The sequence below is a fragment of the Ahaetulla prasina genome, chromosome 2, assembly GCF_028640845.1.
Source record: "Ahaetulla prasina isolate Xishuangbanna chromosome 2, ASM2864084v1, whole genome shotgun sequence".
NCBI classification, from domain to species: Eukaryota; Metazoa; Chordata; class Lepidosauria; order Squamata; family Colubridae; genus Ahaetulla; species Ahaetulla prasina.
The window spans coordinates 279,994,934-280,009,981 of record NC_080540.1 but is presented as its reverse complement, the minus strand read 5'-3'; the positions used below and the strand labels follow the sequence as shown (position 1 = coordinate 280,009,981).

General features: G+C 36.6%; 1 protein-coding gene and 1 pseudogene across 1 annotated transcript in view; both read left to right on the top strand.

The window, feature by feature from the left end:
- Positions 1-3,488, top strand: part of SPEF2 (sperm flagellar 2) — an 82,279-nt gene extending 78,791 nt beyond the window's left edge. The window contains exons 28-30 of the mRNA XM_058170139.1: positions 454-573; positions 1,885-2,023; positions 3,193-3,488. Of these exons, the coding sequence (XP_058026122.1) occupies positions 454-573; positions 1,885-2,023; positions 3,193-3,445 (512 nt within the window). The 3' untranslated portion in view covers positions 3,446-3,488. The remainder of the gene's footprint in view (positions 1-453; positions 574-1,884; positions 2,024-3,192) is intronic.
- A 5,148-nt stretch (positions 3,489-8,636) lies between these two features.
- The window catches only part of LOC131191721 (zinc finger protein 862-like), a 36,799-nt pseudogene continuing 30,387 nt past the window's right edge, over positions 8,637-15,048 (top strand).

The window sequence follows — 15,048 nt, the reverse complement described above, 5'->3', positions numbered from 1 at the left end:
GACTTATGACTGTTTTCCACACTTTTTTTCCACACCATTGCACGTTCCCATGGTCATGTGATCAAAATTTGGATGCGTGGCAACTGACGGTTGCGGTGTCCCAGGGTCATGTGATCATCTTTTGTGACCTTCGGACAAGCACAGTCAACAGAGAAGCCAGATTCACTTCACATCCCTTACTAACGTAACAACTGCAGTGATTCACTTAACAACTGTGGCAAGAAAGCTTGTAAAATGGGGCAAAATTCACAATAACAGTCTCACTTAGCAACATGAATTTTGGGCTCAATTATAGTCATAAACTGAGGACTACCTGTATTCATGGGGGGAACAAAGCATCACGCAGTTTGAGAAATCCTAGATTACTTTATTAGCTGTCTGTTAATACAAAGATAATAGCTATTCAAACATTTTTACCTTCAGGTTTTTTTACAATATTACTTTTTCCTCCAGGTACACATAGTCCATCTACGACTGAAGTAATAGCTACTCCTTTATCCCCAGAAGAATTAAAGAAGCAAGAATTGAAGCTTAAAATGAAACAGGAATATTTTGCTGCACTGGAGCATGAAGGTATCATTTCTGCAAAGAAAAGAGTTAAATATCTACCCGTTTAGGGCTGAGAAAATTAAATAAAACTCCAGCATTTGTTTTGGATATGTTGCAAAGGTGCTGTGTGAAAGGCAACTGGACTTTCCTGGTTTTTTTCCCTTGAAAACGTTTCACTTTTCATCCAAGAAACATCTTCAGTTCTTGGATGAGAAGTGAAATGTTTTCAAGGAAAAAACCAAGAAAATCCAGTTACCTTTTGAACAGCATTTTTGGAAAAACCATAACGTGGATAACTGTAGACATTTGTTTTGATGTTAACTATGTTTGCTTGAACTTGTTGTAGATGTTCTGCGTAACAATTTTTTAGGTTCAGGTGTTGGCTAATGAAGTTTGGTTTATTCATAGTTTGTTGAATAACCATAGTTTGTTGAATAACCAGTGTACCTACCATCCCTGTCCTAATGTTCCCTTTAATTGTATTCATTTTATGTATTCTATTCAGTTCATGCAATTACTCATGGCTTACCATATTTGTGAACTTCGCTTTTGTTTATTACTTTAATTCTCTAAGAACAAAAACAAAACAAGACCAAATTGTTCTTTGCTAGATTGAATCCTGCACTAAAAGACTGGTGTAGCAGAGAAAATTTACCTGAGATATACTCATAAACTATGATTAGCTCAAAACATGAAATTTATCTGTGATGTACTCATAAGCCATGATTAGTTCAAAACATAGTTTCATACCGTGAAACTTAATTTATTAACTTAATCCAATACCAAGCCATGTTTTAAGCATACATGTCATTACAAGAGCCTTCTTTGCAGCAATCCAACTGTGCAGATATAGGTAGTCCTCAACTGAGCCCAAAATTTCTGTTGCTAAGCAAGACATTTGTTAAGTGAGTTTTTCCCCATTTTAAGACTTTCTTGCCATGGTTGCTAAGTGAATCCCTGCGCTTCTTAAGTTAGTAACATAGTTGTAAAGTGAATTTGGCTTCCCCATTGACTTTGTTTGTCAGAAGGTCACAGAAGGTGATCACATGATCCCAGGACACTGCTACCATCATAAATATGAGTCAGTTGCCAATTATCTGAGTTTTGATCACATGAGCAGGGGATGCTGCAATGGTTGTAACAGTCATAAGTCATTTTTTTCATGCGGTTTTAACTTCAAACAATCACTAAATGAACTGTTGTAAGTTGAGGACTACCTATATACAGAATTAATTGCTCTGTTTCCTACATAATACTTAATCTAATTAATGTTAGACTTTCAAAAATGATGAATGTGTTTGGATTTATACTAACTACAAGCCATGTTTAAAATAGGGGAGGCTGCAAAATCACGTCTTGAGCTGTTAAAAGTTAAAGGATTAGCTTTCCTGGAGGATCTACAATCAAAGGCAGAAGAAACATACAGGAATATGGAAAAATGGCTTGGAGAGAGATTTCTGGCTGAAATGTCTAGGTAATAAATTGTTAATAAAGGAATAATATTATGTTACAATAGAGGAAATGAGGTAAAAATTATTAAGCTTAAGTAAAAGCTTGAATAAATAAGATGCATAAATTCTGCATTATCTGTAATACAGACAAACTACAGTTGTGTTTCTATAATTCTGGTAAGAGCAAATTGTGAGTAATAGTTTACATTTTAGGTGTGTATATGTAGTTAAATACTGGTTGTATGAATTATAGTTTAAAAAGTAACATTTATTGCGAGAAATGTAACATACTTTTTTTTCTTTCTGAACAGCTTTGAATAGTTTTTTTAATGAGCCATGTAATTGTTTACTTTGATTCATTAAGCCTTCCATAAGTGGCAGGAGGTATCACTTTTTATTTATTCTTTCTGTGTGAAACCCGAACAAAACAAAATGAAGACAAGCTTTTGGTCTCTCTGCTTCTCTTACATTTTGGCATATCTGAAAAACTAGTTCATGTGTGCTAATCCATAGGCTGAAATGCAATCTGGAGAGTATTATTAAGGTGGGCAATCCCAAATGTTTTCTATCAATAACGAACCTGGAAATGTGAAGATATCAGGACTTCATGTTATTCCCATTGGATCTTTCTCAGTAAAATGAATACATCGCTGCAAAGGTTTTTCAAACATAGTAAAAAAATTCTCTCCAATTTCATAGGTAGCTAAATGGAATAGAGTAGAGTGTAGAGTGGAATAGAATAGAATAGAATAGAATAGAATAGAATAGAATAGAATAGAATAGAATAGAATAGAATAGAATAGAATAGAATAACAGAGTTGGAAGGGACCTTAGAGGTCTTCTAGTCTAACCCCCTACTTAGGCAGGAAACCCTATACCATTTCAGTCAAATGGTTGTCCAATCTCTTTTAAAAAACCTCCATTGTTGGAGCATTCACAACTTCTGGAGGCAAGTTATTCAAATGACATAATGAAAATTGGGAGATTCGATTCAGCAAGATAGGCATTTCAGTTGCTGTTGGTTTCACATGTTCTAGAGAGCATTTTAGAAATTTTAATAGCATGCCTGCAGTTGAAGAATTAGACTGGTTTTTCTAGGGACAAAGCCTGTAGAAAAATATTAATTGTCAATAAAACTATTAATTTTAGATGTTGCCATGTTTTTCAATTTCAAGCATATGTATCATTACAGTGTGGATAAATTAATTGGGGTTGCCCGGAATCGTATTGAAACTTCATCCAGAATTCAGTTTGAATTAGTCCTGGAAGGAATAGATTTCTATGTTAATGGTGATATAAAAGTATTTGAAGATCCTCCTCGTCCAGCTCGTCCCCCATCTGTGGAGACTGCTACAAACAGTACACTCACTATTTCACAGCTTAGTACTCTTCATAAGCAGTTTCTGCAGGTGGCACCTAAAGGTAAGAAAATACTTTTTTCATAGATTTATCAGAGCATATTAATGACTATTCAAGATTTAAAGTGACTGAAATATTATATGTGCGTCCATAGTATATAAGGATATTTCTACAAAGGTTAAGAACAGGACAAAATGTGGATTAGTTGTTTAAAATAAAACCTTTAGATCACTTTATACATTAACAGTGCAAACCTACTTTTCTTCGCTGCACTTTCCTGATGTTGTTCCTCAATATATTTTTAACATATAAGTCCCTCAATAAAATGTTGTTTTGACTTAGCTGTCTTTTTTAAATTCACATTATAGATACACACATCCTTTTTCACGTACACCCAAATGGGGTGTGCTTGTATTTTTTTAACTAAAAATATGTAGATGCTAGGTAACTCTATCAAATAATCTTTTGTGCCTCTGTTTAGACTCTTTTAAACAATATATTGTATTCTACTCTCTTAATATTTCTACTGTCTTAATATTTAACCATATCATATCATGCAATATCATTCCACCCTGACAATTCATAAATTTTTTTCAAAATAAAGAACCTGCTTAATTCAAGATTCTAAAAAGATTTCAAAGTATTGCTTATAAAAGTTATGTTTGCTAAATTATTATAAATAGCAAATGCACAAATGTGTACTAAATAATAAAAAAAGAAAGGTTTTCATGAAGTTCACGTGATTATAGTTCATTTCTAATATCCATTCATACTATAGGTGAAAACTTGTATAGGCGGTCCTTGCTTATTGACTATCTCATTTAGCAACCATTTGATGTTACAATAGTGTTAAGAAAAATAGTTTTGTGGCCAGCCCTCATATTTATGATCGTCTCCCTCCCGTTTATGACCATATCCCATGGTCATGTAATTGCTATTCAGGCACTTTATAACAATATCACTGCCTCCTGCAATCACTTGCATGCTTCTCAGTTGGCTTGTGGCAAGCAGAGTTAATGGAGAACATAGAAATGAAATACCGTGTTTCCCCAAAAATATGACCTATTCAGAAAGTAAATCCTAGCTTGATTTGTACATGTGTGCCCAATATAAGCCCTACCCCCAAAATAAGCCCTAATTAAGACCCTGCCCATTCCAGGGTACACAGGTTAAAAATTAAGCTAGGGTGGGGATGTGGGGAGTGGAGCTGCCCTATTACTTACCTTTGAATAGTTGCTGTCAGGCCTCACACACCTCGGTCCGTTTCTTCTGCTGCAACCAGCTTTCCTGAAGGCCTCTGTAGCTGATAACAGAGCTCCGGATCGATCCGTTATTGGCTGCAGAGGCCTTTAGGAAAGCCTTGCTGGACGAAGAAATTCCTGAAGGCCTCTGATAGCGAAAAAGAGACTGGGGCAACAAGTACAAGTGATGTGAATCAGTGGACAACATCCCCCCCCCTCGAAAATAAGACCTTGTGCCTTTTTGGTGGCAAAAAATATATAAGACAGGGTCTTATTTTGGGGAAAACATGGGTAGTAAGTTGTCATATGTTATTTTGATTAACAATTCCAGTGATTTGCATAATAACCAAATGGAAGTGATGTCATAAGCCCAAAACAAGGATGTGATTTTTCCATTTAGTGACTACGGAACATTGAGACAGAGTTACCAGTCCCAATTGTTGCTAAGCAAGGACTACCTGTAAACCTGATTATTCCTCCTTATAAAAGTATTTGAAGATCCTCCTCGTCCAGCTCGTCCCCCATCTGTGGAGACTGCTACAAACAGTACACTCACTATTTCACAGCTTAGTACTCTTCATAAGCAGTTTCTGCAGGTGGCACCTAAAGGTAAGAAAATACTTTTTTCATAAATTTATCAGAGCATATTAATGACTATTCAAGATTTAAAGTGATTGAAATATTATATGTGTGTCCATAGTATATAAGGATATTTCTACAAAGGTTAAGAACAGGACAAAATGTGGATTAGTTGTTTAAAATAAAACCTTTAGACCACTTTATACATTAATAGTGCAAACCTACTTTTTTTCGCTGCACTTTCCTGATGTTGTTCCTCAATATATTTTTAACATATAAGTCCCTCAATAAAATGTTATTTTGACTTAGCTGTCTTTTTTAAATTCACGTTATAGATACACACATCCTTTTTCACGTACACCCAAATGGGGTGTGCTTGTATTTTAACTAAAATTATTTAGACGCTAGGTAACTCTATCAAATAATCTTTTGTGCCTCTGTTTAGACTCTTCTAAACCATATATTGTATTCTACTCTCTTAATATTTCTACTGTCTTAATATTTAACCATATCATATCATGCAATATCATTCCACCCTGACAATTCATAAATTTATCAGAGCATATTAATGACTATTCAAGATTTAAAGTGATTGAAATATTATATGTGTGTCCATAGTATATAAGGATATTTCTACAAAGGTTAAGAACAGGACAAAATGTGGATTAGTTGTTTAAAATAAAACCTTTAGACCACTTTATACATTAATAGTGCAAACCTACTTTTTTTCGCTGCACTTTCCTGATGTTGTTCCTCAATATATTTTTAACATATAAGTCCCTCAATAAAATGTTATTTTGACTTAGCTGTCTTTTTTAAATTCACGTTATAGATACACACATCCTTTTTCACGTACACCCAAATGGGGTGTGCTTGTATTTTTTTAACTAAAAATATGTAGACGCTAGGTAACTCTATCAAATAATCTTTTGTGCCTCTGTTTAGACTCTTCTAAACCATATATTGTATTCTACTCTCTTAATATTTCTACTGTCTTAATATTTCTACTGTCTTAATATTTCTACTGTCTTAATATTTCTACTGTCTTAATATTTCTACTGTCTTAATATTTCTACTGTCTTAATATTTCTACTGTCTTAATATTTCTACTGTCTTAATATTTCTACTGTCTTAATATTTCTACTGTCTTAATATTTCTACTGTCTTAATATTTCTACTGTCTTAATATTTAACCATATCATATCATGCAATATCATTCCACCCTGACAATTCATAAATTTATCAGAGCATATTAATGACTATTCAAGATTTAAAGTGACTGAAATATTATATGTGTCCATAGTATATAAGGATATTTCTACAAAGGTTAAGAACAGGACAAAATGTGGATTAGTTGTTTAAAATAAAGCATATTACAAAAAGGCCAATGTTTAAAAATTTAAATTTAAAACTTAAAAAATTTAAAACCCCACAACAATAAAACCCAATTTAAAATGTTAAAAAAACATTATGCCAGTCCAGCTTGAATAAATAAGTATGTTTTTAGCTCACGGCGAAAGGTCCGAAGATCAGGCACTTGGCGTAGGCCAGGGGGAAGTTCATTCCAAAGCGTCGATGCTCCAACAGAGAAGGCCCTACTCCTGGGGGCCGCCAGCCGACATTGTTTGGCGGACAGCACCCTGAGGAGACCTTCTCTGTGAGAGCGTACCGGTCAGTGGGAGGCATAAGGTAACAGTAGGCGGTCTCGTAAGTACCCAGGTCCTAAGCCATGGAGCGCTTTAAAGGTGGTAACCAAAATCTTGAAGCGCACCCGAAAGACCACAGGAAGCCAGTGCAGACTATGGAGCAGTGATGTTACATGGGAGCCACGAGCGGCTCCCGTTACTACTCGCACAGCCGCATTCTGGACTAACTGTAGCCTCCGGGTGCACCTCAAGGGCAGCCCCATGTAGAGAGCATTGCAATAATCCAACCGAGACGTAACCAGAGCGTGAGTGACTGTGCATAAGGCATCCCGGTCAAGGAAGGGACGCAACTGGCGGACCAAGCGAACTTGGTAAAAGGCCCTCCTGGAGACGGCCACCAGATGTTCATCAAAGGACAGCCGTCCATCCAAGAGGATGCCCAAGTTGCGAACCACCTCCTTTGGGGCCACTAACTCGCCCCCAACAGTCAGCTGCGGGTGCAGCTGACTGTACCGGGGTGCCGGCATCCACAGCCACTCCGTCTTGGAGGGATTGAGCTTGAGTCTGTTTCTCCCCATCCAGACCCGTTCGGCTTCCAGGCACCGGGACAGCACTTCGATAGCTTCATTGGGGTGGTCCGGGGTGGAAAAGTACAGCTAAGTATCGTCAGCGTACAGATGATAACTCAACCCGAAACCACTGATGACCTCGCCCAGCGGCTTCATATAGATGTTGAACAGGGTAGGCGAGAGAATCGACCCCACAAGTGAGGCGCCTCGCGGACGACCTCTGCCCCCCTGTCAACACCGTCTGCAACCGGTCAGAGAGATAGGAGGAGAACCACCGATAAACAGTGCCTCCCACTCCAAATCCCTCCAACCGGCGCAGCAGGATACCATGGTCATAGTAGACACATAACAGGCGGTTCATATAACTATTATGAACCTTGCAACATTATACCTTATTTAGTATACCATATTTAAAAATCCTGGTATGTGTGGGTTCAACTAAGCATACTTATGAATTGATTCTTAACTTTAGGAAACATTCCTAAGATTAAATGGAAGCTTCAGATAACACAATGTGTTCTGTTAGTTTGGATTTGTCCCTAACAGCCTCTTCTTAAAATACAAGAAAGAAATAATTTTGAGCTCTTATGATTGTAAATTAGGAATAAAAACATGTCAGTCAAAGCTGCTGAAATCTAAACAGTCAACAATGCTGCTGAATATAATTTCAGATTATATTAACGTCTAAAAAGATTAAAGATGAACATTTTATATTTTGCATAATTTTGTGGGAAGACAAGATTTCACCTTCACATATGTAATCTAGTTATTACAGAATTCAGCATATACAGATCTTTGCGCTAAAATTGTGTTATGGAAGGGGAAAAAATGAAATTTTCAGATGCCTCACATTTATTGTTTTGTAACAAATACAGTAGTTGAACTTCTATAGTTTGGAATAATTAATAATTGTAGCACAAAATAACAGTTATATTGAAATTGTGTTAAAACACTATAATGTTATCATAAACATTATGAAATATTTATAGCCATAGCAGCACTGAAGCAACTTAAAAGCAAGAATGCAACTCCAGGCAAACAAAGCTCTTCAAAGAAGAGACACCAGTTTCCAAACACCTGGCTGTTGAAGTACACGTGGTTAAAATATGACAGTGACAAAGGCATTATGTACTGTGCTCTGTGTCGGAAACATAATGTAGATCTAGGGGAGAAGACACACAATTTTTGCTCCGGGACTGATGATTTTATTCTTGAATTAGTTGATGACCATCATAACAGTGAAGCTCATGCATGGGCTTCCTGTATGGAAACAGCTAGTAGTTCTACCCCAGACTCAGATACCACACAGCATATGTTAAAGAACATGAGTAAAACAACCTTGGGGAAAATCGAAAACCTCTTTAGAACATGCCATGCCATTGCCAAAACTGGACGCCCCTTCACAGACTTGGACTGGATAAGTAAACTGGATGATACCAAGGGGGTGGACATTGGTTCCATTTTCAGAAATGACAAAGCAGCAAGAATCTTTATTCATTTTATTGCTGAAGTGGAAAGAAGAGCCTTGAAAGAGAAATTAGAAAAATGCAAGTTCTTCTCTCTCATTAGCGATGGCATTACGGACAGTGGAACAACAGAAGCAGCCCTTGTATATATACAGTTTGCACATCAAGGGAAAATCCACTGCCAGATTGTTGGAATTCAATCCATAGACATGTATGACGCTTTGACAGTGAAAAATGCCATTTTAAAAACTTTACAAACCAATCTGAAGGTCGATTTGCCAACCCATGACTGGGCAAGAAAACTGGTTGGCTTTGGCAGTGATGGTAGAGATGTTATGGTAGGAGAAAATGGAGTAGCTAAACTACTGAAAGACATCCAGCCATGTATTCAGAGCATTCATTGTCTTGTTCACCGTCTTGAAATGGCCTACAAGATGGCACTGAAGAACACTCCACTCTTCAACACACTTACGGATCTATTAAAAAACTTGTACTATTTTTATCATGACTCTCCAATGAATAAGAACAACCTTAAGCTAATTTGTGATGCCCATAAAATGACATCAGTGGTTCCTTCTCGAATTGGTGGCTCTCAATGGTTTCTTCGCTTACAGACAGCTCTTCAGATCCTTCTGAAAGGTTACCCCGCAATTGTCCCACACCTGAGTAAGGTAAATGCTTTTTGAAACTATGGGATTTGAGTAACAGCTGAAAAACTAGAAGTTTTCTGTCAGTGTTTTAACACCTTGTTTTTCACGTTGAGTTCCAGATGGGAGAAGAATCAGTCTCCTCAAATCAACAGAAAGCCAAAGAGCTCTTGAAGTTTCTTCTAAAAACAGACATAGTTAAATTTTCTCACTTCTTATTAGATGTCATTAATGTCCTCAACATTCTGTCTCGTGTTGCCCACAATCCAAACACTTCCATTGGAGACGTGTTTGCTACGATTCAGTCAACATTGGAGATACTCCAAATGTATCAAAAAAGGTTGGATATTAACAATTACTGCATATATTTAAGCGTGTCTGAATTGAAAAGAGAGAGTTTAATTGCTTAAGTATCATGTTTCTCCCCTCAGATCAGGGCCACGAGAACGTCTGGTAGAGAGAATCACATATTTTCATGGTTACCCTCTTGTGGGGGATGGAAATATTTCAGCAGCCCGATTAGAATTATTAAGCAGTCTCTTGAACCAGCTGCAAGATTGTTTTTGTGATGCTAGTGAAGATGTTTTGATGGCAAGCGCCATTGGAAGCTTTAAACTATGGCCAGACAAATTCAAACAAGGTACAGAAAGCACCCTGCAGTGGCTAATAAATGATTCCCTTCTGAAAGATGTGGACTGCTTTAATTAATATGACTGCTCTTATAGAATTTGGTGAGACGGAAATATCTCTACTGATTCAGCATTATGAGCCTGTCCTAGAATGAGCCAAAGTGAAAGTGGATGAAATTGAAACAGAATGGAATATGCTAAAAGCAGAGCTATATAATAGGTAACAAGCATGCTATCTTAAATCCAAGTTTGTTTTACTGCTACATTAACAAAAGGAACATGATGAGTAATAAACGTTATCTTTTCTAGATATGAAAATGTCCGGAGCTTAACGTGGGATTTGGTAAACAGAGATTTTTTTCATAAATATCCAAACATTTTGGCCCTTGTTGATCTTCTCTTGACACTGCCAGCAAGTTCCAGCGAAGCAGCACGAGGCTTTGGTCAAATGAAACTGACAATGATGAGGCTGCGTTCAAAACTCATGTTTGAAAGCATGACAGATCTTATGGTCATTCAGCTGAATTCTCCCGAGATCAAAAAATTCAATCCCCAGAAAGCTGTTCAGTTGTGGAATGTTTCTTGGCAAAGGAACAGAAAGCTACAAGCTAATCAGGGGGATCCCAATGGGATCCCAGTTGGATTAGCTCCTCGTGAGAATTCTGATTCTTCATCTGATTCTGAATGGGAAAGGGAAAGTTCCTTTGGAAGCGACTAGATGTGCAACATTATTTCTGTCTCAGTTTCATGCAAAGGCATTTTCAACAAATAACTGTTTAGTAATCATTATCTCCTCTCCCCTCCAAAAAAACCCACACTCCAATTAAAAGCAAAGTGTGCAGCTGCATAATTAGAGGAGCTGCAACCGCCATTATGTAGGGTTTAATGTATTTTCTAACTTTTGCATCTCAGACACAAAATATGTTTGTTGAATGCTTTAGTAGCAGCTTTGACTTTTCCATTTCATGAGACACGCCACTTTCCAAAGTTGCTAACAGAACTACAAAAATATGTCAGAATGACATTGAAGGGGGAGGGGAAGAGATACCTTGGAAATAATCAGACAAGAGACGGACAGTCCAGAGGAAGAAACTTAGAAGGTTTCTGCCGATTGATCAAGTGGTTAAAAATGGCAGCAGGACCTTGTGCCTTCAGACTTGCAAGATTCTGTCAATGTAGTCTTACAAAAAAAGTCAGATTAGCTCAACTAGTTGTACTTCTTGTCTAGTTTACCTGGGGAGGCCAGCAAGAACTCAACCTTCCCAGATTCATTGGATCATTTCAGATTTTCTTTATTTAGTTATTTTTTCAAAAGAAATAAGTAAACCAGCCCTAGAACTAAACTAGTTATAAGGTTGCAATCAAAATTATGTGAGACAACTATGTGAGCATCTCTACTTTTACTTTCTGATAATTTGGGGAATCATATATTTGCATCAAATTGTTGATTACTACCTATATTGTTGATATTTTTACTGGTAGTATAAGAGAAATCCTGCCTCTCTCACTTTTCCCACCTGAATTTTGTGCCTGTCTCCATCACCATCATTTATTTTTTTTCATGATTCTTAAGATCCAGTAGTTTCAGCTGTGAGATTGAAATGTTTGACGCTTCCACCTACAAATTACATATTTTTCATCGTATAAAATCACAACTTTTAATTAATTGTAAAAACAAACCATCCATCCACACCGAGAGAGAGAGAGAGAGAGAGAGAGAGAGAGAGAAATATACATAACATAACATAACATAACATCAGAGTTGGAAGGGACCTTGGAGGCCTTCTAGTCCAACCCCCTGCCCAGGCAGGAAACCCTACACCATCTCAGTCAGATGGTTATCCAATGTTTTCTTAAAAATTTCCAGTGTTGGAGCATTCACAACTTCTGCAGGCAAGTCGTTCCACTTATTAATTGTTCTAACTGTCAGGAAATTTCTCCTTAGTTCTAAGTTGCTTCTTTCTTTGATCAGTTTCCACCCATTGCTTCTTGTTCTACCCTCAGGTGCTTTGGAGAACAGCCCGACTCCCTCTTCTTTGTGGCAGCCCCTGAGATATTGGAACACAGCTATCATGTCTCCCCTAGTCCTTCTTTTTGTTAAACTAGACATACCCAGTTCCTGCAACCGTTCTTCATATGTTTTATCCTCCAGTCCCCTAATCATCTTTGTTGCTCTTCTCTGCACTCTTTCTAGAGTCTCAACATCTTTTTTACATCGTGGCGACCAAAACTGGATGCAATATTCCAAGTGTGGCCTTACCAAGGCATTATAAAGTGGTACTAACACTTCACGTGATCTTGATTCTATCCCTCTGTTTATGCAGCCCAGAACTGTGTTGGCTTTTTTATTTATTTTATTTATTAATTTATTTATTAATTAAACTTTTATACCGCCCTTCTCCCGAAGGACTCAGGGCGGTGTACAGCCAAGATAAAAAGCAATAAATATACAAAGTTAAAAATCAATTTAAAAAACTTATTCAATGGTGGCCGAATTAAAACCGTCAAATTGACAAACCTAAAATACCCCATATAAAATTACAGAAGATTTAAAAATTTAAAATTAAAATTTAGAAATTTAAAAAGTCTAAAAAATCAGTCCAGCTTAACAGCTGCTGCACACTGCTGACTCATATCTAAATGGTTATCCACTAGAACTCCAAGATCCCTCTCACAGGTACTACTATTGAGCAAGGTACCACATATACGGTACTGGTGCATACATCTACAGTATACATCTACAGTATACTGTATACTATGTATACTGTAGCATACATCTACAGTATACAGAAGATATCTCAGGCATGACAATTGAAAGAGGTTTGAATAGGAAAATAAATGTGTGTTTGTTAAGGTAAGGACCTTCCAGGGAAAAGTATAGGTAACAGTTAAAGACTTTATAAAATATTTCTACTCCATAACTGGATATTTTTTGAAAATAATTGCTTACTCAAATGAAGTTTTAAGCCTTTGTAAAACAACTAGAAATAAAATAGCCTGCAGAAATATTGGAGTAAAACTGATGTGGATCTATGGACATCTATGTGCAAATTGTTAATATATTTATTCTGTCTATCAACACTTTTTAACTATTTAGTATAAGATATTTCAGCACTTGAGTATAATTTGTTTTATGAAATTAAAACGTGCATATAGATTTTTGAGAAATGAAATAAATATAACTTTGGAACAGATGTTTTTAGAAAAGTTGAATAGGTTTTCATATTGAAAAGTTAGAAATGGCCAAGATCTTTCTATAGAGCAGGGTTAAAATATGCTGTAACTTATCAAGGATGATAGGAATTAAAATCCAATATCGTTAGAAATACTATTTTCAAATATGGTGTTGTAAAATGCAAAAATGCACTATAGGAATTTCCAAACATTTTGCCTCTAACAAGATACTGAAGAATGGAAATAAATTTCTTTGAAATGCATGCTATTCTGCATTCCAACTATATATTTGCGTCATGGCTGAAATAGAGAAATAATTATTACTATTCTTACTACTTTTCTTTCTTCTGGAAATGAAATGCCTTGCAATGTAAGTCCCACCCAGGGCATGTTAATGTCCTTTACACTTCTTAGCCAGTTTGTTAATTTAGTTGAATGCTCTACATAGATTTGAACTGTTTGAATGGGTGTTAGTGCTAAGAGGGAGCAGCTTTTTTGTAAAAGGAAGAAGCAGTGTTTTGATTGCAAGTGGTTCTCAAAACTTTTTCAAAAGAACGCAAAATAATAAAGAGAAAAAAGAAATGTAATACAGCAGATAATTAAGAAAGCTCAAGAAGTCCAATGCAGAAGGAATTATGTTTGTAATAAAAACTTGAGGAAGCTATTTCTCTGTCTCTCTCCCATACAAACCATGGATATTGTCCTGTGCTCCGTGGATAAAAGCTTAAATCCGCCTGACTTCAGAAGGTACCACAGTATTTGCATAACCTCAACTTTCTTAATGCTTTCAAATTTTGCAGTTGCAACCGTAGAAATAGAACCTTGCAACCATCAAGTGCTTGCATAGTTAACTAATTGGCTCATGGAAAGAGAGCTTGGTAGAAATTAGGCATGACACGAAAGTTTGTTGCGCTTAAAACAGCATTTGCAGAAGGAGAAGTTCTTTCCCTGATTGGGATAAGAATCAGAGTCATTTGCAAGTGAAAAGGCAAATGTAAAGTATGCAAATGTAAAGTAAAAGCAAAAATAAAATGAATATAAATTTGCATTGTAAATTGCACGGATCTCCTTGGATCTCTGCTTCCTGTGTTCTTCCACCAAGGGATTCTCTTTGGAATACAAATTTGATTCAGATACATATTTTGCTTTAGTATCTATACATTCTCTAATCAAAGGTTTGTAACCAACCTTCTCAGTCTTTGTGAAGAGTCTGTGTACATTCTTGAAACAATACCATGCATACTTTTGATCGATCCGCTAAATTCTGTTTTCTGCACCACACTTTTCCTTCAAGAGCTCTTGACAGTATACATGGTTTCTCTCTTTCCTGATCTCTCTTTATCCTCATAACAGACCTGAGAATCAGATTAGTTGAGAGAACTAACATATGAAATCCACAGCTTCATCCCATTTTATGCCTATATATCTCTATTTCTATGCTGATGTCCTGCATTGTTCCATACCACCTATTGTGCTCTTCCCAATCAAACTGACTTGTGATAAATGTGTTCATCCAAATGGAGTCTTGTGGAATAATCTCCTTGGGCAAGTCAACTAAGGATCCACCTCTCAGATCCAGTGAAAGCTGCCACTGCTTTCTGTCATCAGGACTTTGCTGTTAATAGAGGGTGGATCAAGACAGAGTGGGGTCCATTCAATCCAAAGTCCATTTGTTCTCAAGATACTCTCAAGAAGGGGCTAAAATAATGCCAAAATTGATGTTGGTATAGAACCTGTC